Source organism: Hirundo rustica, chromosome 16, assembly GCF_015227805.2.
Source record: "Hirundo rustica isolate bHirRus1 chromosome 16, bHirRus1.pri.v3, whole genome shotgun sequence".
In the NCBI taxonomy this organism is placed as follows: Eukaryota; Metazoa; Chordata; class Aves; order Passeriformes; family Hirundinidae; genus Hirundo; species Hirundo rustica.
This window is the reverse complement of record NC_053465.1, coordinates 5,428,160-5,449,535: the sequence shown is the minus strand read 5'-3', so window position 1 is coordinate 5,449,535 and position 21,376 is coordinate 5,428,160. Positions and strand designations below refer to the sequence as shown.

Below are 21,376 nucleotides of genomic sequence, written 5' to 3'. Positions count from 1 at the left end.
AAGTGCATGGTTTAGGGCTTAGTAGGGTTGCTTGTTCTTCTGAGTATTGCTTTTGCTGAAATGAGTTTCACTGTCCTCATGACAGGAAATTCACTAGGATTCAGGTGACTTGGGGTCACTGAAAATGTGGAGAGAAGCTGTATTTCAGATAGCAGCTTTGCTATAAAAGCCAATATATATGTATATTATATTTTCCCTAGAAATGCCAGTAATGGGCATACAAAACTATTTGATGTGTTGCTGCTCTCCATGTTTGGGGTGTGTATCTGTTCCATGTATCCTCTTGGCCTTTGGGTCACATGCCATAATTAAACACCTGCAAATTTAGGAATAGCCTGGCTGAATTTAAAAACGTATATACAAAAGTCTACTAAAATTTAACTATCCACTGGGTTACTGGGATGGGGCAACCTGCACTGCCTTTTTTGGTTTTCATTTTTGGTTTTTCTCACACCACCATGTAATACTTCTTGTTTAGGATTTACCTGACACAATTCATATTGGTGGGAGGATCTCACCGAAGACAGTCTGGGATTATGTTGGCAAACTCAAATCTTCGCTTTCTAAGGTATTCACTTAAAATCCTTTGCAAAACCCAGGAGAAATAGACAGCAATGTAAAATGGCAACTTTTTATAATATAGAGTCATAAACAGCAAATACTGACGTAGATCTCACATGGAAAACTACCTAAACCACTTCTTTGAAATTTAAAATTTATTTTAGTAATGTGTTTATTGAGCTGTAAGTCTTGATTGCTCTTTCCTGCACAGTAGTTAAATCTTCATTCTATTTACTAACTGAAATATTGAAGATTGAAATTCAAATTTTAAAGAAAAGGAACTTAAAATTAAATGTATTTAGTATTAAAACCACTTCAGAGGTGAAAAAAATGATAGACATTATAGAGAAAAACATGAAACTAAGCATTTTCCATTTCTTTGTCATTGGAGCCTCAAGCTGTTCAATTTGATGTAAGATACACAGGTAATTAGTGTTTCTGAAAATGACAAACCTAATTTGATTTTAACGTTGCAAATTGAACAGCAGTAGTCTCTTAAATCTGGAGTGTTGCTCTGAAGGCATAGTTGGAGTGATAGATGTGCAGTTTATTTTTACCTCTGGAGTTTGCCCTTTGCCATTTCATTTGCTGGTATGTTGCAGGTTGAATTTTTCCACTTTGCTTTTGTATTCCAGGAACTGTGTTTGATTCGTTTCCATCCTGCAACAGAAGAAGAAGAAGTTGCCTATATCTCTCTCTACTCCTATTTTAGCAGTCGTGGTCGTTTTGGTGTTGTAGCTAATAACAACAGACATGTCAAGGATCTCTACTTGATCCCCCTGAGTTCTAAGGACCCAATTCCTTCCAAACTCTTGCCCTTTGAGGGACCAGGTAAGCACAAAACAGGGGAGGTTCAATGCTAGGAAAAATCACAAGACAAAAGGCAATCTGAGTCAAGTTGTTGAATATTTACTGTAATCATTAGTTATTTTTTTTAACATAAAAGAACAGTTTAAAAGAACGTAATTAAGGAAAAACAGGAAATTGAACTCCACTAAGATAAAATTGTCCAAACTTTAGTCTTTCCAGCAAGATGCTCATATGTCTCTAGGAGAATGAGTTTACGTGTAAAAATCAAGGATGTGGAACAGCCACTATATTTAAAAAAACCAAACAAAACCACAAAAAACTCCTGCTCTATTATCAACAATTCCTAAATTCACAAACCCTAGACCCTTACAAGCCATTCACCATCGCTTAATTCAGGCAGGAAACTTATCCCACACAGGAGTCAAGAAGTTAGAGTGAAGACAAAGGTAACATTTCTGGTGCTTCCACTGCATTGTCACTGTCGTGCTGAATTAATCTGTATGTGCAGTTTGGCACGAGGTGTTTGAAATGTTCTGTTCTACTTGGATCAAACTCTAGTCAAATCACTGACTTCAGAAAATCAGTCCTTTGGGGAGAAAGGGACCCATTCCTTAGGGTTAGAATCTTCTAACTTTAGATAAAATTACCTGTAGTAGTGTTTGGTGAGTTTGCCCCGTGTTGAACATGGTGACAGAAGAACTGAGAATGGATTCGACTGTGAAACACCCTTCTACAAAATTTGGAGTCATCTTCATCTAAGGATAAGGAGATGCATGTGCTTAGTTTCCAAAGAAGGATTTAGGTTTTATAGCAAATACCAGGGTGAGAAGCTGAAGAGCAATGAAGGCAGAACTCCGTTGTCGTGGCCGTAGCTGGCACTGCACGGTAGGTATGGAACAACCAACAAGGAGCTCACCTTTCTGGGAGGCTGACTGAGCTCTGCCCCTCAGATACATGTGTAGCACAAAACTCAATAAAGCATTCTCAGAGCTTTAATGCAGGAGCAACAGTTGGCTGGGACAGGTTTCCAACAAATGGAACATCATGAGTGAAGTGCTCTCCTTTCCACCATGAGATAGCCAAGGGCACTTGCTCTGCATCCCCAGACAAGATTTTTCTCATACACTTCAAATCTCTTTTATCTGTCCTTGAACAGTGCATAGACCAGGTGATTGTTTCTAGGCAATAGCTAATAAGGTAGGTTTATTGCTGTCTAAATTACCCTATAACTAGAATTGTTGAATCTCAGCACTCCATAGTCTGTAATTTAGTGAGTTTTTGAAAGCTAGGCAGAAACCTAATCTCATTTCATAGCCAAGAGGTAAAAACATGAAATACAGAACACCTTGGCACAGGGATGTAGGCAACGCATCTTAGCTCATGGGCTGGCTTTTCCAGGCAGAAGTTCAGAAATACCATCCGTTTGGGGCACTATCACAAGGATGGGATTGGTCATTGAATCTGCTGTAAATGTCTGCTGATCTGATAAATAACTCAGTTTTACCTAATTGTTGCCTCTTGCATTCCTGTGGAAATACCAGCTTTCTGTTTTACACTTCTTTTACTTCTCCATTATGGGTTTCATTTCAAATGAAACTCTTTTCCTTGGATTGATGTTGGCAAATGTAGCCAAACTTTACGGTTAGTAAGAGATATTTATAATGTCAGACTGATTTTTCTGAGTTTCAAGTGCAAAAGTGTTTCAAAATTGGAAGGAGTTGCTCAGAACAGACTCAGGTCTCATCTGCAGGTGTTCACAGGGGCAGATTTTATAAGTCAGGTTTTCAAATTGACATAAATGGTTGTAGGCCAAGTAGATTAAAGGTTAGCAGAAACAAGGTTCCAAGGGCAGGCAGGCCATGAGATGGAACAGTTTCACTGGAAGATTCACTTAAGGGTTCTGCCATCAATTAACACTTGTTGGAAACTCCTGTGGCAGCCTTTATATCAGCTGTGCTAGGTTGCGTTGTGTTTCAAAAGCGGGTGAAAAGAATCAGGTAAGCAGTTCCTCTTGTTCTGTGTATGTCTGAAAACCACAGCATGTAATCCACAGCTTTTTAATGACATCTGATGGAATTCACTGTGTTTTCTTTCTTTCACGATCAATAAAAATATTTTGTGGAACGTGGTCATTGTCTCCTTAAATTTAATCGTGTGCCTTCCAGTAGAGTCTAGCAAGGCCTGGAAAAGATAAATGTGAGCTGAGGGGGGAGGAGGGAGAGGACAATCAAACCCTGCCACTCCAGAAATCCTAGGTAGAAGATATTCCCGCTGTATCAGCCACTTCCATCAGGCACATATGGATTAGGAATTTCTCCTGTTTTCTGATGGATTGAATTTGGAACACAACTGAGGACTGCACTAGTACCTAGAAGATCTACAGAAAACTTTGATGTGGGCGGCTTAAAAACAAAGGAAAATGGAAGATTATCCTGATTTATATTTAATTAACTCAGACATTCGTTACCAGATTTGATGTGTCATGGGCTCTTCTGCACTGTCCTTTTGCGGTGGTTTATGGTATGTGAATTCATTTCTGTGTTTCACATACACACCACTTCCAGTTGTAAAAAGTAGTATAATCAGCCTTAATTACTACTAGAAGGTGATTTATTGCGGGATTTAGTGGTGATGGGAATGTAACAGCTATTTTACATAGCTGAATTTAAATAAAACAGACATATATCAGCAAAGAGTCTACAAACGCTGGTACATCTTTCGGTAGTTTTTGATAGGGACTGTGAGATTTCATAAAATACGAAGGCATGAAATTTCATGGAATGCTCTTAAAAAAACAAATGCACCAAAATTTTAGCTGAACTGTGAATGGAGTTTGATGTGTTCAGCTGAGCAGATTTCATTAGGAAAAGCAGAAGCAGTAGAGGAACGTGGCACTACAAACCCAAGTTTCTGTGCCAGTCAGTTCCACTGAGCAAAGGAGCCTGAATGTGGAGCAGTGTCACAGTGCTGGCAGCAATCTGTAACCCTGAATTAAGGGGACACAAATCTGATGACAATTGTCAATTGCTGTCATGATTAATTGGGGCAAATATTTAAATGGCAGTGGTAAGATACAGATAAAATCTTGTGTTGGTCTCTGCAGTTTAAAGTTCACCACAGGTGTGCTTAGTCTAATCCCATGGGTCTGTCAGGGATGGGCAGAAGTTGTGTCTTGAACAGTGCAGGTCAGCTTTTACCAGCTGCTGCTGACAGGGAAAGATGGGACTGATATACACATAAATACGGTAAGCTTGATCTAATGAAAAAATGTATTTGAGGCTAAGGAAAACAAGTATTAATTCAATACCAGTATTTAGTATATCCTGTTTTAATGGCTTTAGTTACAGGAAATAACTCAATAAAACCAGACTGGGGATTTCAAATGCATAATAGGATAATAACTGTTATAAATAATTTAGCACTGAAAACTACTGACTCTGCCAGCACAGCTTGCAGCACTTTTAAAACGTGTGTTTGTGAAAGGTAGTCATTGAGCAGTAGTGGCAGACTGCAGTCAACATTTTGTTGTTCCTAAAATTAGGCACTTAACCTATTTACGGATATTGAGATAGAACGGGGCTGTGGCCTTTGAAAGCTGCTGTGGCCATGTGTCTTCATTGAAGGAATCGGGTAGTAATTGATCTCTCTGGATTGAGTGTAGAAATCAGCTTAGGCGAAATTTCTAGTGTTTGTGTAAAATTCCAGTATCAAAATGTAACATTTTAATGGGTTTATTCTATGATGACTAAATTCTAAACACAATAATTTACAACTAATGCTATTAACTTGCTGCTGGAATTTTTTGCCTTGAAAGTGTATTAAATTTTTACCCTATTTTAATTAGTGACTTGATCTCTGTTTCTTACAGGGATTCAAACCTGATTTCTCAGTAATTGCTGTTTATTAGATATCCTGTCTGATGAATTTTTGACATCTGTTTATTTCAGTTACTCAGTGTTTGAAATTCATTGTGACTAATTGCATAAATCATAAGTCTGCATGAAATTTGGTAACCAAAACATTTAGCAACAGCAGAACAGCAAATGTCTACTGGCAGTTTCTGGGTGAACTCCTGTTTGTGAGATGCTCTGCACTCACTGGTTAACACCCATCAACTGGGAAGTTGTTATTCATTAACATAAATTTGGGAAAACAGCTGATGTGTTTTCCTCTCTAGATGGTAAATTGAGGAGTCCCCGTAAAACTTTGGAGTTGTTTCACCAGATTAATGTATGTGTGACGTGATTTGCTAATGGAATGTATTTGCTGCTGTGGGGTTTGGGGGTTGTGTTGGTATCAGGGTTTTTGGTGCTAACAATTAGATACTTAAAATTGCTGCTTAGTGAGAAGTTGGTTTAATAAGAACAAGGAACATAGATATAAAAATCTCCTACTTAAGGGATTTTGAATAGAAGGGTCAACATAGGTCAGGGATCTCACGTTGCCATTTATCCACAATGAATATTATCTTTTATTTTGCAATATTATCTTTTATTTCACAGGCTATTTTATGTTTCTATGTTACTGCTTCCTTGCTGAATGGTAATCATAACTAACGGCACATATGGGGAAGGACAGTGTCCTTTAAAGGAGGGCCTTTTAAAGGCCATTTAGTCAAGAAGTTAAAAGATTTTGTACATTTGCCACCACTGTATGTTAGAGGATTTAGTCTCTGCTCTTCATTCTAGGTGTGTTTATGTGCCAGTGGAAAAAATGCAATAGCAGGAGACATGCCTAGAGACCTTTGTGTGTTTCCTCTTTATCTGAAACTTTATCATTTCTGGATATACTTCTCCTTCAAGACTGCAGCTGTTCACAAAGGAGCAGTTCTGTTCATTGTGGTTTTTACTGACTTATCAGGGCCTGATACCCACCCTGCATGCGGCAGCTCCAAGGCCATCTCGCCCCCACACCAGGTGCTGGCCCAGCCAAACACCTCTCCTGGGCTTGTTTGGGACATCTGCAGTTTCCCTGCTTCTCTTGCCTCTTAAAATAATGTCTGTCTGGAAAACAAACACAACAAACTGGGAGTAATTGCCAGCTTTAACGCTGTTTCCAAACGCTGTTTGATGTGCTCTTTTTTGCCATTATTGATTTTTGTTTAACTTGGAAACAGACAAAATATTTATAGATTGGTGTCAGTGTGGACTTTTAACACAGATTATATGACACGTGGCAATGTTTAGCTCGGGTTTTCCCACTTTTCAGTGTCTCTGTACATATTTGCAAGCTAAATGTAAATATTTGATTTTTCAGGAGGAGAGGTGGGGGTAGTTGAACAGTAGGAACAATGTAAAGCTACAAAACTAACACCTTGCTTGGGTTTGAACTTTTGCAGAAACACTTTAACAAAGATGCCTGGTGCTGCAATCTTTTATTGAAAATATTGAGGAAGGAATTTAAACTTTTAAACTTAGGTAAAAATATACATAAAAAGTAAGAAATACAGATGCATATGCTTATGGACTAATGAAAAATGAACAGATCTGATGGAATTTAGAAAATATTACCTTTATGATTTTTGTACCTGCCGTTTTGTAAAATAATAAGTTTCTACTGAAAGCATCATTAAAAATCAGATTTTTACATATACAGTCTTTGTGTTCTCTTTCAGGTCTTGAGTCATCTCGGCCAAATTTAATCCTTGGGTTGGTAATCTGTCAGAAGGGGAAACGTCCTGCCACTGAGACAGAAAAAATGGAGGAGAAGCGAAGCAGAATTCAAGCACATGAGGAAGCCGAACCGTCGCTGTTCTCTAAAGGGCCTCCAGCTTCACAAGAGAAGAAAACTCCAAAATACACACTTTATTCAGGAGACTCCACCGTGAGTACGACACCACCTGGATCTCCTCCTCCACCTCCACCCCCACTTCCCGTTCCAGATGCCTCAGCTGTGACACCTTCAGTATTAAAAATACTGTCGTCCATTAAAAGTGGCCCCGCAACTACTGTGACCCCACCAATTTCAACAGCCGCTCCTGCAAGCAGCACTGCCACGCACTCGGCGTCCTCAAAAACCGCCACTCCTCTTGAGCACATCCTGCAGACCCTCTTTGGGAAAAAGAAAACTTTTGAGCCTCTTGCCAAGGATTCTGGAACTGTTCAGTCTTCCAGTCAGGAAAGTCAAGCTGCAGCAGATAGCGGGATGTCAGCAGTTCCTCTGTTAGACCCCATTGTGCAGCAGTTCGGGCAGATGTCCAAGGACAAAGCCATAGAAGAGGAGGAGGATGACAGACCTTATGATCCTGAGGAAGAATATGGTCCAGAGAAAGCCTTTGAAATGCAGACTGGTGAAAGTGACAAACTGTACAGTGTGGAAAAGCCATCTACTACAGCAGAACTAGAGGATGAGGCCTATGACCCAGAGGATGAAACTATCTTGGAAGAAGCAAAAGTTACTGTTGATGATTTACCCAACAAAATGTATACAGACAGTAAAAGCAATTCTTCAGAAATACCTGCTTCATTTGTGTCTGATTTATCTTCATCCTCCTCCTTGGTAGAACAGCAAAAAATGTTGGAAGAATTAAACAAACAAATAGAAGAACAGAAAAGGCAGCTCGAGGAACAAGAAGAAGCCCTCAGACAACAAAGAGCAGCTGTTGGTGTTTCAATGGCTCACTTTTCAGTGTCTGATGCTTTAATGTCACCTCCACCAGCAAAAGCTTCCCTAATGAAGCCTGAATTATTCCACCAGGACCAGCAAGCTACACAAAAAGTAGATTTGCCTTCATCTTTAAATCACCAAGCACAAGTTTTAAACCAGGGCTGTGACCCAAGGCAGAACAGAGATCCTCGACAGGCTCGAAGGATGGCGACAGAGAATGACAGTGCTGATTCTCGAATAAAGCCGCAGGTAGTACAGAATGAGATATCCTCTAGAGAAGTCGCTCCGGCAAGTTTTCCAAATGCTTTGCAGACTTCACTTGGTAAGGAAGATAATGCTTTAATTTCCACTACTCAGCCTGGTTTTACTGCTGATAACTGGGTTTCAAGTGAGCAAACACCTACGGTGCCCCAGAAAGAGACGTCTAACAGCAAATTTGAACACACAATTCAAGTTACTTTGGAAAACTTGAATCAAACATCTTCTGGAGATCCTTCTGCTTCCAAACCTGTACGTAAAGTGCTGCTTCCAACACCTCCAAGTACATCTTTTCAGCCTAATTTATCCACATCAAATGACAGCCCATCTTTGCAAGATATGCATCAAGTGTCATGGTCAAATGAGTCGAAGGAAGCAATGGGAAGGGATTCCTTTTCAAATACAATGTTTCCCCAGCAGGAAAAGGCAGCTGGACACTTTGAACCAGAGATGGGTCTTTCATCAGTGCAATATGATGAACAAAGAAATCCTCAGTCTCATCAGTTTGTAGAACAAAATGAATCCGCACCAGTTCAGGGTGAGGGTGGACCTCCCCCACAGCACTTTGAGGAAAACCGGGCATTTTCTATGTCTGGGCAGAAAGGGGGACCTCCAATGATGCTCAATGCACCTGGAGCACCTCATGGACCTAATTTTAGAGGGCCAGCACCACAGTTCTCTGAAGAGCATGGTTTTCCAAATAATGATGGGCAAAGAGGACCTCAGTCTGGAAGATTTGGAGGGCAAAAGGGTCCCATTCCTTCCTTATTTTCTGCACAGCACGGACCACCTCTTTTTGGTGATAATAGGGGCCCTGGCCCTTCTTATCATGGTGGTCCAAGAGGAATGTCACCATCTCATTTTGAAGATCATAGGGAACCTCACATGGAACAAATGGAATTCTCAGATTCCCAATATGATGAAATGATGGGGCCTCCAGGACAGTTCGAAGGACCAGATTCCCCTCAGTTTATGGGAAACAGAGGACCTTCAGCTTTTCCTTTTGGAGGTCAAAGACGACCTCCACCAGGTCAGTTTAAAGGACAGAGAGGAGGCCCTCAGTTTGGAGGGCCAAGAGGTCCAGCCCCAGGTCATTTTGGGGGACCAAGAGGGCCTCACCCAAATCAATTTGAAGGGCAGAGAGGTCCAGCTCCAAATCATATGCCTGGTCCAAGGGGACTTTTGCCACAGCCATATGAAGAAAGGAGAGGGAGCCCACCACCCAGATTTTCCAACCAGAGAGGTCCAGGACCACATCAGTTTGGAGGACCAAGAGGAGGCACACCTCCAATGTTTCCAGAAGAAGATGAACCTCCTTCTAGATTTCATTACCAGGGTCAGTCACCACAAGGTATGAAACCACCCCCAAGACCACTCCTGGACCTTCCAAGCCATCCACCAACTCACAGAAAAGATATGTGGGAGGAAGGTGGACCATCTGCGTCTCTTTCCAATATGTCTGGACAAGGACCCGAGTCTGAAGGACAGTGGCCCACATCTGATTTCCGAGAAGGCAAAAATCCTGACTATAGAGGCCAGACATTTGAAGGGAGACAGAGAGACAGATATGAGGGAGGAAATAAAGATAAGGGTTTGGATCAGCCAGATCCTCAACAAGCAGATAATCGCCAAGGTAGAGGCTTTGAGGAAAGGCGAAGGGATCGAGAACATGGCAGACCTTGGGAAAGAGACCGTGGCAGAAACTGGAACAGAGACAGGGACTGGGAGAGACACAGAGACAAGGAATGGGATAAAAATAGAGATAGGAGCCAAAACAAAGATAGAGACAAGGATTCAGAGCGGGGTAAGGACTGGGAAAGAAGCAGAGACCGAGATAGGCCAAGAAATAGAGAGAGGGACTCTTACAGAAGACGTGATAGGGGGCGATCGAGAAGCAGAGACAGGGATCGCGACAGAGAGAAAGACAGGGACCGGGATCGAAGCCGGGAAAAGGAAAGGGATCGGGACAGAGATCGAGATCGTGACAGGGAAAGAGGGAAAGATCGCAAAGACAGGAGTAAGAGTAAGGAAATTGGTAAAGAGACAAAGTCAGAAACACCGAAGGAAACTCAGAAACCAGTGGAAACTGAAGCTTCATCTTCCAGCAATCAGTCATAGAACTCTGACTGATACTTCCCACACTTTTGCAACACAGCAAGGACTGCACACCTGTAAATACTGTACATATTCTCACCTTTTAAAAAATTCTGTTGTAAAACTAGCCTTACCCAGTGTACTGACAAAATAGCAATTTTTGAACAACTGTGAATGAAAATAATCAGATAGGTGAAAAGCAAGAACATATTGGACTTTCACTTGCTGCATTTTGTGCATAATGTTTTTCTTATAAAGATTCACTATGTTACCTGTACTGAAATTTTGTTTTTTTTCTACTTGCCTCTTTATCTTAAAGTTTCCATTTACAGTACAGAAATGGAAAAAGTCTAAGAAGAGCATATTGCTTTTTGAGATTATAAAGTTATGTTTTCCAGTAACTTGAATTGTAATTTTATAGGAGAATTTAATCCAGACCTGAGGAGCCATACCTTTACATCTCACTTACGTGATATTTTGGTGTCAAAATTGTTCGTACGGCACACACTAAAAATGTTGATGTCATGTTTCTTTTACAATGGAAGGGTCATGTGTTTAAGAAGAAGCTGCAAAAGAACAGTGTTAATAATTACTTGTGACTGCTGGAGGACTTGAAAATGGAATGTTATAAGCCTAAAGTGCACTATCTTCCTTTTATATACACACAATTTGAGTTTGGAATCCATCTGTTAAGTGTACAGCAAAGAAACATGTCATACTTAGTTATTTTTCATGAGTTTTTAAATATTCCATGTGTACAAACCTGTCATTAAAGAAAACACAAGAGTAGCACCTTTATAACCAGCAAAACTTATAAAAGCATCAGACATTTATTTCAAAAAGTGGTAAACCAAAGGAAGGAAGAGCATTTGGTTAAATAGGCCACTAAACCTGTTACTTCAATTGAACTGATTTAGTGGAGCATTTTTTGGTTTTGTTTAGGTTTTGCAGAATTTTTCCCCAGATTTAAGAAATGTCCCAATTTGATTGAACTTTTCATTATAGAAGTGCTCTTTCATTCTAAAAAGGGCTCTTGAAAAATAAATGATACTGTTCTTTAGTTAGGCCCTACTTAGGCTGGCAGTGTATATAAAACTCTCCACTGAAAAAGATACAGCTGCATTAAAGTTTAAATTACAGTGGTACATCATGTTGTGATTGAAGAGGGACATTTTTCACAGTGAAATACATCACATCACTACTTCCCATGTAGTCCTCAAGCTTGTCATTTCTAAAATGTGAAATAAAACCCCATTAGTTTATTTCAATGTGTAAATTAACCGCTGGGTAAATATTTTGCTATTCTGCTAAAATAGATTTGGAAATGTAAAATTAGATTCCTGTAAACATTTTGCATCTTGAGGACTATATTACAGGTAGGGTGTGTGTCACCTCAGTCACATTTGTGCATCCTTGAAGTCCTTGTACATCCAGGATTTGCTGGCTGAAAGGATCATCTGTGTCCTGAACCCGAGGGAAAACGGTAACATGCAAAGAAATGGTATTAAATGCAAACATCGAATACAGTGTAAATTTTTTTTTCTTAATGAGATGTTTCTAATTTAAAGACATACATAAAAGTATGCAAAATGTGTGTTTGTTTAGGTTTACTTGATAGAAATTTCTGTAAATTGTATTTTATATGGCAAAATATATCACTGTACATTAAAATATGGGACTTCACAGGTTTTTGTTACTGTAAGTAGAATAAACACCTACAGAGAGCTGTTGTCCATTTCTTAAATGTGTATGTGTATATTATTGTTGACATTTTGTTATTTCTCGACAAACCGTGAGAAACTAATGGCACACGGGTTTTGTTCTCTCATAGTTTAATGACAGACATTTTGCAGGATGTTACAGCCAGCCAATATTTCATCGCGAGCCCTCTAAAGAATACCAAAAATCTGTGCTAAAGATTCTTTTCTCAGTTCTAAGGCATCCCCTAATTTATTTTGAAGGTTTTTTGGTGGTTTTTTTGTTTGTTTGTTTTGTAGTTTTGGTTTGGTTTTTTTGGTTTTGGTTTTTTTTTTCCCATTTGAATCAGAGTGCTTGGAATTTGAAGATTTTTGCATCAAAAAATCTGAAGAAAAGAAAAAGTATTAATTTAGGTCACACCATTTATGAATTTCTTTGCTTTACATTTTAATGAAATAAGTGTGTGGCTTTTCATCTTCTAGGAAATTCTTCTTTAGTAGTTTGGGGAATCTGTTTATGGTTTAGGATTGCTAAATCCATCCTCCCAGAGATCAAGTGGCAAAAAAGATACAGTGACTTTATCAAACCACAGCTTTATGTAGTTAACAATCAGCTGGAGCTGGAATTTGCAGCGGGGTTCCTGTATCCTCCACAGCAGCAGGCGGTGAAAGCCAGGCTGAAACCAACATAACAATTTAACTCAATTTACAGAGACTAAAAATGGTAATGAATGATTGCCCTGCATTGCAAGAAAGAGAAAAACAATTCTCTGGCTTTGTCCAAACTTCTGATTAACATGAAAGAACACACTATTTTGAGCTTTTGTCTATGTTTGTGCTAAGCTACCATTCCAAAGAGTATTTTGATAAATCTTTTTTTTTCTGTAAAAACCCTTGCAAAGTCTAGAACAACAGAAGCAGAAATATTATTATATCTATAAAAGGCTGTAGTATTCCAACTGTGAGCATTTGAAAGGGAAGCGTGGAGGAGGAATAAAGAAGTAGGAAATTGTATTGAGTTCAATGTGCACAAAACTGCGTTTAAAATTTCTGGGTACGTGTCTAGAGGGAAGACACGAGTGAGACTGTCGGACTGTGGCTGCATTTCATGGAAACGGCAGCGCACACCGCCTTGGGACCTTTTTTCCTCTCAGTTTTCCCATCCGAACCCCGGGGCGGGATGTGCCGGGGACCCATCGCTGCCCTGGTCGGGCTCTCCCCGCGGGGGTCGGGGCTGAGGCGGCCCCAGGGCCCCTCGCTGGAATGACAGGCGATCCCCGTTAATCCGGTTGGTTTTTCCCGTTAATCCAGCTGGTTTTGTTGCCTTTTCCCTCTTGCACGAGTGGCCCTGGTTCTCCTCCCCCGCGCCGCTGGTGATGCTGTTGGTGCAGGTGGGGCAGTCCCCTCAGCGCAGCTGAGCCCTGGCCGTTGCTCTCTATGAGCTTTCCGTTAGCGACAAAGCCAAGTAACAGAATTTACCCGTAGCCTAGGCAGCCAATAGGTTTAATTAGTTAAAATTTGGCATAACGGCCTGTACCCAACCAAGCACGGCAAATCAGCTAAAACAGTAAACCGTGCGTCCAGAACCTAAAAAAGTACGTCTGTAAATACACACTGCAGCCACACGTTCTCTTCCCCGGTGGTCTCACGACACCGGTACCCGCCGATCACCGCCGTTTGTTGCCGGCCCCGGTTCCGCTCCGGGTCAATTTCACCCCTGAGGGGGCGGGGCTGGGGCGGGGCGCGCGGCCCCGCGCGCGGGCGGCGGTTACGCGCAGCCGTTGGCGGCGGCGCGCGGCGCGCTCGGGCAGCGCTCGGCCGGGCTGAGGGGCCGCGCGTCCCCTCCCGCCCCCGCCCCGCCCGGCCCTGCCCTGCCCGGCCCCGCCCGGCCCTGCCCGGCCCTGCCCGCCCCGGCTCCCCACGGCTCCCCCCCGGCCGCGGGGGCCCCGCTCCCGTCCGCCCGGGCTGCCCCGCCGCCGTCCGGGCGCTGTCTCAGGGGGTGCCAGGCCGCAGAGTGCCCGCAGCCTCCCCGCCGAGGCCGGGGCGGGGACAGGTGAAGGCCGTTTGTCGTGAGCAGCCGTGCTGGAGGGGGAGGGAGGGTCTCACCCGGGGGGGGAGACATGGTCAGGGTGTCAGGTACCCAGCCAGCGGCAGCTTGGTCCCCGCTCTCTTACCTCGCCAATCAGTGTTAAGTGCAATTTTTTCTGCCTTTTTTGGGTGGTTTTGTTGTTGTTGTTGTTGTTTTTGTTTTTTTCCCTTTTTTTTTTTTTTTTTTTTTTTTTTAAATGGCTAGTACTGACAATTGTTGAAGGTTTTATGGGTTTCTGTTGAAAGGGACATTGGTGACTGATTAGGTTTGCTGTAGCCATGTCAGGATCAGCCCCCGAGGAGCCTCAGACCATTCCTCAGAGCCCAGCTAGTGTTGCTGACCCCGCTCCCGTTGCTGTCGGACCTGGAGGCTCAAGTGACAGTTCCTTTGGTGAGCAAAACCTTGGCTTCTCCACCCCCGAGGCCAGCCTGGTGGAGATGATGGACATTGAGTACACCCAGCTGCAGCACATACTTTGCTCGCACACGGAGGCGCAGAGTAGCGAAGGTGAAGTGGAAGCCAGGCTCAGCGCTTTCTCCTCGCCTGGCCCCTCTGCAGACCCCCCTCTGCAGCAGCCCTCTCCCAGCACCAGTCAGGACGGGGGCTCATCCAGCAGCTCTGGGAACCAGTCGGTCTGTCCAGTTACCTGTCAGTCAGGGTTGCCTTGTGACAGCTACTGGCCGAGTTCTAACCCTCACCTGGGCTATGCTGACTTGCAGGAGCTCAGGATGATGTTACTTAGCGAGTCCAACCTCCCTGTGAACCAAAGAGAGAAAGCGCCCAGCAGTAGTAGCTCTGTAGAAGTCTCGGGATGCAGTGTAGCAAAAGCTAAACAGGGTGAAAATTTCTTGGGGGAGAATAAGGAAAACATATTTGTTGAAAATTCGGCACTGGCACCAGAGGTTAGATCTAAACCTGCAGTCAGAGCTCGGTTGGAAGACAGATTCAACAGCAGCCCGACAGAAAACCCCAGATGTCAAGAACCCCAAGAATCTGGAGTAACTCTTAACAAGTGTGTTGCAATTACTTTTAGTTTATGTTGTTAAACTATGTATCGTGTAATTCAAAAGTGATTTGCTAAGTGAAGCCTAAGAATAGTGCTTGTTTTAATATATGAGAAGGATGGGTTGGGCTTTGTTAAACTGTGCCATCAAACGTGGCTGCGACTCCAGTGAGCTCAGCTTAGACCCCTCTGTTTATTGCATAAATGGTACAGCATGGAGTTCCAAAATTAATTACTTTACAACTTTATTCTTGATAACATGTATTGTAAATAAAGGTGAGATAACATTACCTAGTTTTAATATGCAGCTTGCTAAAAGCAAAGTAGATTTTTGATCATCATCATAATAGATTTGGGTTGTAATGTGGAGGCCTGACTACGGGGAAAACTTTGAGCAAAAATTGTATTGTTTTACAGCCTAACCCTGTACCTATCTTAATATGCTGACAAAATGTTTTATTGAGGTGTGAAGCACCTTGTTACTGCACAGAATAAAATACCTCCTTGAGAGATTTTTCTTTTCTTTTATTTGGCCCCTGAAGTGGGCAGTAAACTGTGATTTCTGTTTACAGTAAATGAAAGTGGTTTCTTGGTGATAGTTTCTAGAATATTTGTAGCTGTACTTTTATTTCTGCGCTCATTTCCAAGCAGTCAGCCTGGTATGTTTTCTGTGTTTGTTTTTGTTTGAAGTTTAGTGACATTGATCCGCCAGCCCTCAGAAGTGGTGGGTGTTCCTCTTCACCAGCAAGGGAACAGGTGTGCTGCACTAGGGAAAAATAAGGCTGCACCTGCCACACATTCCTTACCATTTACTTACCCGTTCTTTACCATGAATGCATGTTCTGCTGCTGGAAGTGCTAATCCTTCCCAAGCACAGGTAACTCTCCTCTGCCAAGGTCCAATGCTGATAGTGGTAACTTCCCTGGGTGTGGTGGAATTCTGAAGGTTTGTGGTAGAGCGGCTGGGTTTGAATAGGAATGATCAGAATGATCTGTAATGCAATTTGTTTACTAATCTTTAAGACAATCAGGTCACTTCTGTGGCACTTTTAATTACGTGTGGCCCAGTAATGAGCAGTAGGCCATCAGATTTCTTTTTTTCCCTAGAGTTTATCAGTTTATCATCAGTTTCATCTGTGCAAGACAAGGAGACCATTTTCCGTAGTTCCTTTCTTTCTTATTTATTTTGATGATAAACATATTTCCCCTGCCACAACTTGCAGTAACCTCTGAAGCAAAAGTGATAGCATGGCCCTGAGAAATGTCAGAGGTATCCCCAAAATTCATCACTGTCAAAACCCCATGGCTGTGCATATTTGGGATTTATTCTGCCTGAAGTAGTTCATGAAGCTAACAGAAAGATATCAAAATAGTCTCTTGTTTTAATGTATATAGTCCTGTAAGTGTTTCCTTTTTGTTTTCACAGACCTGTGGAACATCTTGTACTATTTTGGAAACTGCCAAACATCAAGACCTTGGGATACCCAAGACATTCCCTTTTCTCTATCAGGAAGTTGAATCCACAAAACAGACAGTAGGTGCTATAAATAAAGCTTTGCCTGAGGAAGTTTGGATTAAAGTTGGAGGTAAACCATTTATCTTCCTTTCACTTAGTTTTCTCTTGGTCTTCAAATCTAATTTTTTTTTTTCTGAATATGAATATTTTTTTCTGGAATTAATATGATTTTAATGAATGTGGGAGGTGATGTTTTTATGGCAGAGATGCTCAATGGGCAACATGGGGCTAGATTTCTCCACGAAAGTTCAACACCTATGGGTTTAGTTATGCTTTCAAAATTGTTTAGCACTTCTGCTTTGAAATGAGGAGACTTGAGGCTACAAAGTGCCTTTGAAAATCTGGGCCTTGGGTCAGCAGCTGGGTTCTTTAGAATCATAGAGTCATTAAGGTTGGGAAAGTCCTCCAAGACCATTGAGTCCAGGCTTTGGCCAAACACCACCAAACCCCATGGCAGAGGGGGTTGATCCAGCAGACCCAGTCAGTATCAAACTGAAGAACATTTTAAGAGCTGCCTCAAGTGCTCACCCAGGGCAGACAGGATCTCAGTGAGATCTCTGAGAAAATGGAAGCTGTGTGGATTTTGGAATAGCAACCAGTGCCTTAGATCTACTGCAGTGTCTTCCTGTAAGAACCAATGTAGGCTGGCAGTAAAGCTTCAAAGAATATTCCACATAAATAAAGCACCAAAAAAAATTTCCATGATCACTATTTTCAAGTTAGTTGAGAGAGTAATTAAACAGGTGATTCTTTTCATCTTTATTTTTCCAACAAGACACCTTATGCAAGCAAGCCATAAACAGAAGTTGCAGCCGAATAAATCTGTTGGATCCAAACATGGATCGCAAACCTCTCGGTGAGATTCGGAACGCCCGGGACAACAACCAGAGCACTGCAGCTGCTCAGGGCCCCTGGCAGTCAGCACAGCCCAGCTCCAGTGTGCAGGTACAAAGTGGTTCCCAGGATGGAAGCGCCCAGAGAAGGGAAAGGCACAACCGCCTGGAGAGAGACAGGAGGTAATTCTGGGAGCAGGGGCCATGAAGCACCTCTTGAAGCCTAAAATATTGGTAATGCAATACTCTGATTATCTGGAGTAAATGTAAACTTGACATATTTTGTGTTAGCTTCAAGAGAAAAACAGTGCAGGAGATGAGGGTTTGGTGTTTGTTAGAGGAAAAAAAAAATCTCTTTCATTGTGGTTGTCTTTGTGTTTTTACTCTGTAAACAAACAAAAATATTTCAAAACATTTCACCTGTTCTGTAAAGATAAGGTGACTTGTGTGTCACAAAACTAACACACAAAGCTTATAGCAAACAAAAGGAGTCCCCAAAGTCCATGGGTAGTAGCACATGTGAGTAGTCTTCTTGTTTTCTGTGTTTTTCCCTTCCCTCTGGCCCGTGGTTGATAATTTTGGGTGTTTGCCTGCAGGCGCAGGATCCGGGTTTGTTGTGACGAGCTCAATCTCCTCGTTCCCTTCTGCACAATTGACACTGACAAGGCAACAACTTTGCAATGGACAACTGCATTCCTCAAGTACATTCAGGAAAGGCACGGCGACTCCCTGAAGCAGGTTTGAAATCTCATTTCATTTTTGGTCGTGATAGAAATGGAAAATGTTTTGAAGCTGTCATAACGTATAACTGAGATGCAAAGCTTCTGCTTGGTGCTGTTTGTGAAGGACCCACCATATCCATGAGTCTTATTTTTCATTTCTTTCAGCTGTTTGAGTTCACTAGTGAGAAATGACAGGCTGTCCTCTGTCATTGTTTCCAAATCAGATTTTAAAATTAATTTTTTTTAGTTACCCAATTCCTGAGCATAATCCTGTTTGGACAACAATATAAAATTGAGGTTGTCTTCAGTCATTCCTCTCCTTCATTTTCTCTGTTTTATACCTTTCACAGGTTTCTGTTAGTTCAGGGGGATCACAGCCACATGCCCACACTGTATTGAGTGGGTGGGCAGAGGTAAAGGGTTGCATGCCTTAAAAGTAGCTCCCATTCTCCTCAGCAGTAGTTGCGGCTCCAGAGTAATTCTGGCTCTGCCAAGAATTTTAGGAGGGTGTGTATTGGAAAACCTGCTGCTCTAGATATGGGTATGGCCATTCTTCCTTCCTCTTGAAGGCACTCATGAAACAAAAGCATCCATCTCAGGTAAATATCTACATTAAAGATAACATTTATCTTTCATATTTTGATTTTTTTAGGAATTTGAGACTGTGTTCTGTGGTAAAACAGGCAGGAGATTAAAAATTGGGAGACCAGACTCTTGTGTAATGTGTCCAGCGCAGGAGAACCGCACAGCCATGGAGACCAAATAGCCTGATCTGCCCACCCTAGTGGGCAATAGTCCAAACTGTGTTTTATTCTTTCCATTTACATGCTGAATAGGAATTTGGAAGTGTAACTTGTAAATATATATATAAATAGAAGTTTAAAGAAAACATTCTTTATTGCAAATGGAAATGGAAGTTAACTACCAGCAATGGAAATCAGTGCCCTGTTCAAGGGGCTTTGGGAGCAGAAGCGGCAAGAAAATGTCATGACTAAGTATTTTAACCCTTTAGTTATACAAAATCCAGTTGTCTTCCTGCTTTGGGGTCTATTTAATTGTTTGCTTTTACTTTCTTTTTAAAAGATGATGCAGTACAGATTGGAAGAGTTGTAGAACATCCATCTGCCTTTTATTTTAATGGCTAGGTGCAAAGTCATTCTTCCAGTGTGAAAAGAAACTTAAGTTACCATATAATGCCCATTCTTCCATTTCAAATGTAAATATTGCATTGGTTATTTGGACAAGTGCATAGTTGCTAAACTGTATTATGAATTTTGCATTTGCATACGTATTTAACATAATTAGTACTCCAAAGAGTACTGTAATGGTGTTGGCATTTTTGAATTCAGTATTATTTTTAATATCTGCCACACAACTGTCCAACAGGTTCTTGTGTTGTTACTTTAGACCAAAAGTGGCATATTTTAAACAGTAGATATTTAAATGCACAAACTATTTTTATATTTAAAGAGAAATATGATGCTTTGTTCATAGGCTTTGGCATAGAGGACAGAAATAGAGCTGTGTGTGAGCTGAGAGTGGTTTTATTAATTTTTTAAAATATGATAAAAAGTTCTACCAAAATTTAATACTGGTTTAAATCACGGATAAGAACAATTGTGCAGCAATTTATGTCCAAACAATCCTAGTAAAACCAGTTCTGGAAAATGGAGTTTAGCCAAAGTAATTCGACTTGTATAATGACACTTAAAACATCAAAAAGAAAAGGTTAAAAAAAATCTCCTTTTATTTTTACAACAGTTCATACAGGTGGTTTTGGCTGCACTTTAAAAAGCATCCTTTCTTAGGTGGGGTTCCATCATAATTACTGTGCAAATAGCTGAAGTAGAGGTCGTGAAAATGCTGTTACTTCATTTCCTTCGTTATCATATGGAAATATGCAAAAATTCTTCCCTGGAAATTAAAATATTTACATTACTCCTTTTGCAGAATTTGCTTGCAAGAGGATTACTGTTTACTAGTCTTGGCAAATATTTTGAGGTGCAATCTGAAAATTTCTAACTGGCAGCACAGACTTAAGCAATGGTCATTCCTTAGGCCAGAAGGTTCAGATGTTAAAATACAGGAAACTGAAATGCCTGATTTCCGCTGATGGAAGAGGCAGCTCGGTGCCTGAGTGCCTTAACAACGTGTCTGAGTGCACAAACCTGCAGGACTGAAGTCAGTGGGAGCAGCACCAAGGAATTCAATGGAAAAGGCTCAAACTTTCTTAGCAAAAAGTCGTGATCTTTAGTACACGGGGGGGTGATGGTAAAAAGGAGCAATGCTTCCTCTTGCAGGTCTCTTGAGCAAAGGGAGGAAGGAAAGGTGAGGTTGTTTAGCAGTAAAAATTCTGGAAAATAATTGGGGGGAGGAAAAGATATTCATAAAGCATCTTTTAATTAAAGTTTTCATCTGATGCTTTCTTTTTCATTGAACTGTGTCAAAGTCTCCACTTAATAGAATAGAAGGAGCATCTGTCCTTTTAGCACTAGAAGGATTCTGTTTTCTTACAATGCACTGTTTATTTAAATATTCAGTCACTTCTTCACTTCTTGTACTGTTGGTTTATGATTTTTTGGAAGTTGATGCTGCAACAGCTCCCATGCAAGCCGACGTGTCACATATTCCTGGAGTTCCCTGAGCCCCAGTAGTGCCAGGAGTCCCAGGATCCCCTGGCAGCCCGGGTTCACCCTGAGCACCATCACGGCCGTTTTTAGTAATTCCAGGCACACCAGGTGGTCCTAAACAAGAGAGGGGAAAAGATACATGAAATATTTCCATCTCTCCTTTTTTTTAATATCTGTATATATGTGTTGCTTTTAGAGATCTTAATCTGCTTTGAGTGTCTGTACATCACACTTGTTATGGCCTGTTGAGTACAAGGTGTTTTCAATAAATTTACCCTGAATCTGGAGTATGTGCTTTGGATTTTTTTATCCCTAACTTTATTAGTTAAATTATTAATTACTAATTATTTATTATTATTATTAAATTATTAATGTATTTGTTTAATTAATTATCCCTAATTAACCCAAAGACAATGGGGTATAAATATGATAAAATTTTGTGGAAGAATTTAAGATAACACAGTTGTAAGTATTTTGGCTTTATGAAATTCTCTGACTGGAGAGCCTGCTTTTGGTGCCTGCAGTTTATTCATTGTACAGGTGTAATCCCAATTAGAA

At 41.2% G+C, this 21,376-nt stretch overlaps 2 protein-coding genes across 4 annotated transcripts in view; both read left to right on the top strand.

Moving 5' to 3' along the window:
* Nucleotides 1-12,070, top strand: part of DIDO1 (death inducer-obliterator 1) — a 48,222-nt gene extending 36,152 nt beyond the window's left edge. Inside the window, exons 15-17 of one of the 3 annotated variants that reach the window (XM_040080218.2) lie at nt 479-568; nt 1,197-1,392; nt 6,986-12,070. In XM_040080218.2, the coding sequence (XP_039936152.1) occupies nt 479-568; nt 1,197-1,392; nt 6,986-10,353 (3,654 nt within the window). In that variant the 3' untranslated portion in view covers nt 10,354-12,070. Of the gene's footprint in view, nt 1-478; nt 569-1,196; nt 3,496-6,985 lie in introns of those variants that run through there. The other 2 variants (XM_040080219.2, XM_040080220.1) reach the window with 2 other exon arrangements.
* A 1,925-nt stretch (nt 12,071-13,995) lies between these two features.
* TCFL5 (transcription factor like 5) lies at nt 13,996-21,040 on the top strand. Its single transcript, XM_040080370.2, has 7 exons — nt 13,996-14,079; nt 14,361-15,127; nt 15,809-15,995; nt 16,544-16,703; nt 17,409-17,649; nt 18,063-18,204; nt 18,841-21,040. The coding sequence occupies exons 2-7, from the start codon at nt 14,394-14,396 to the stop codon at nt 18,952-18,954; spliced, it is 1,578 nt and encodes a 525-aa protein (XP_039936304.1). The 5' UTR covers nt 13,996-14,079; nt 14,361-14,393; the 3' UTR covers nt 18,955-21,040.
* Nucleotides 21,041-21,376: the final 336 nt, after the last annotated feature.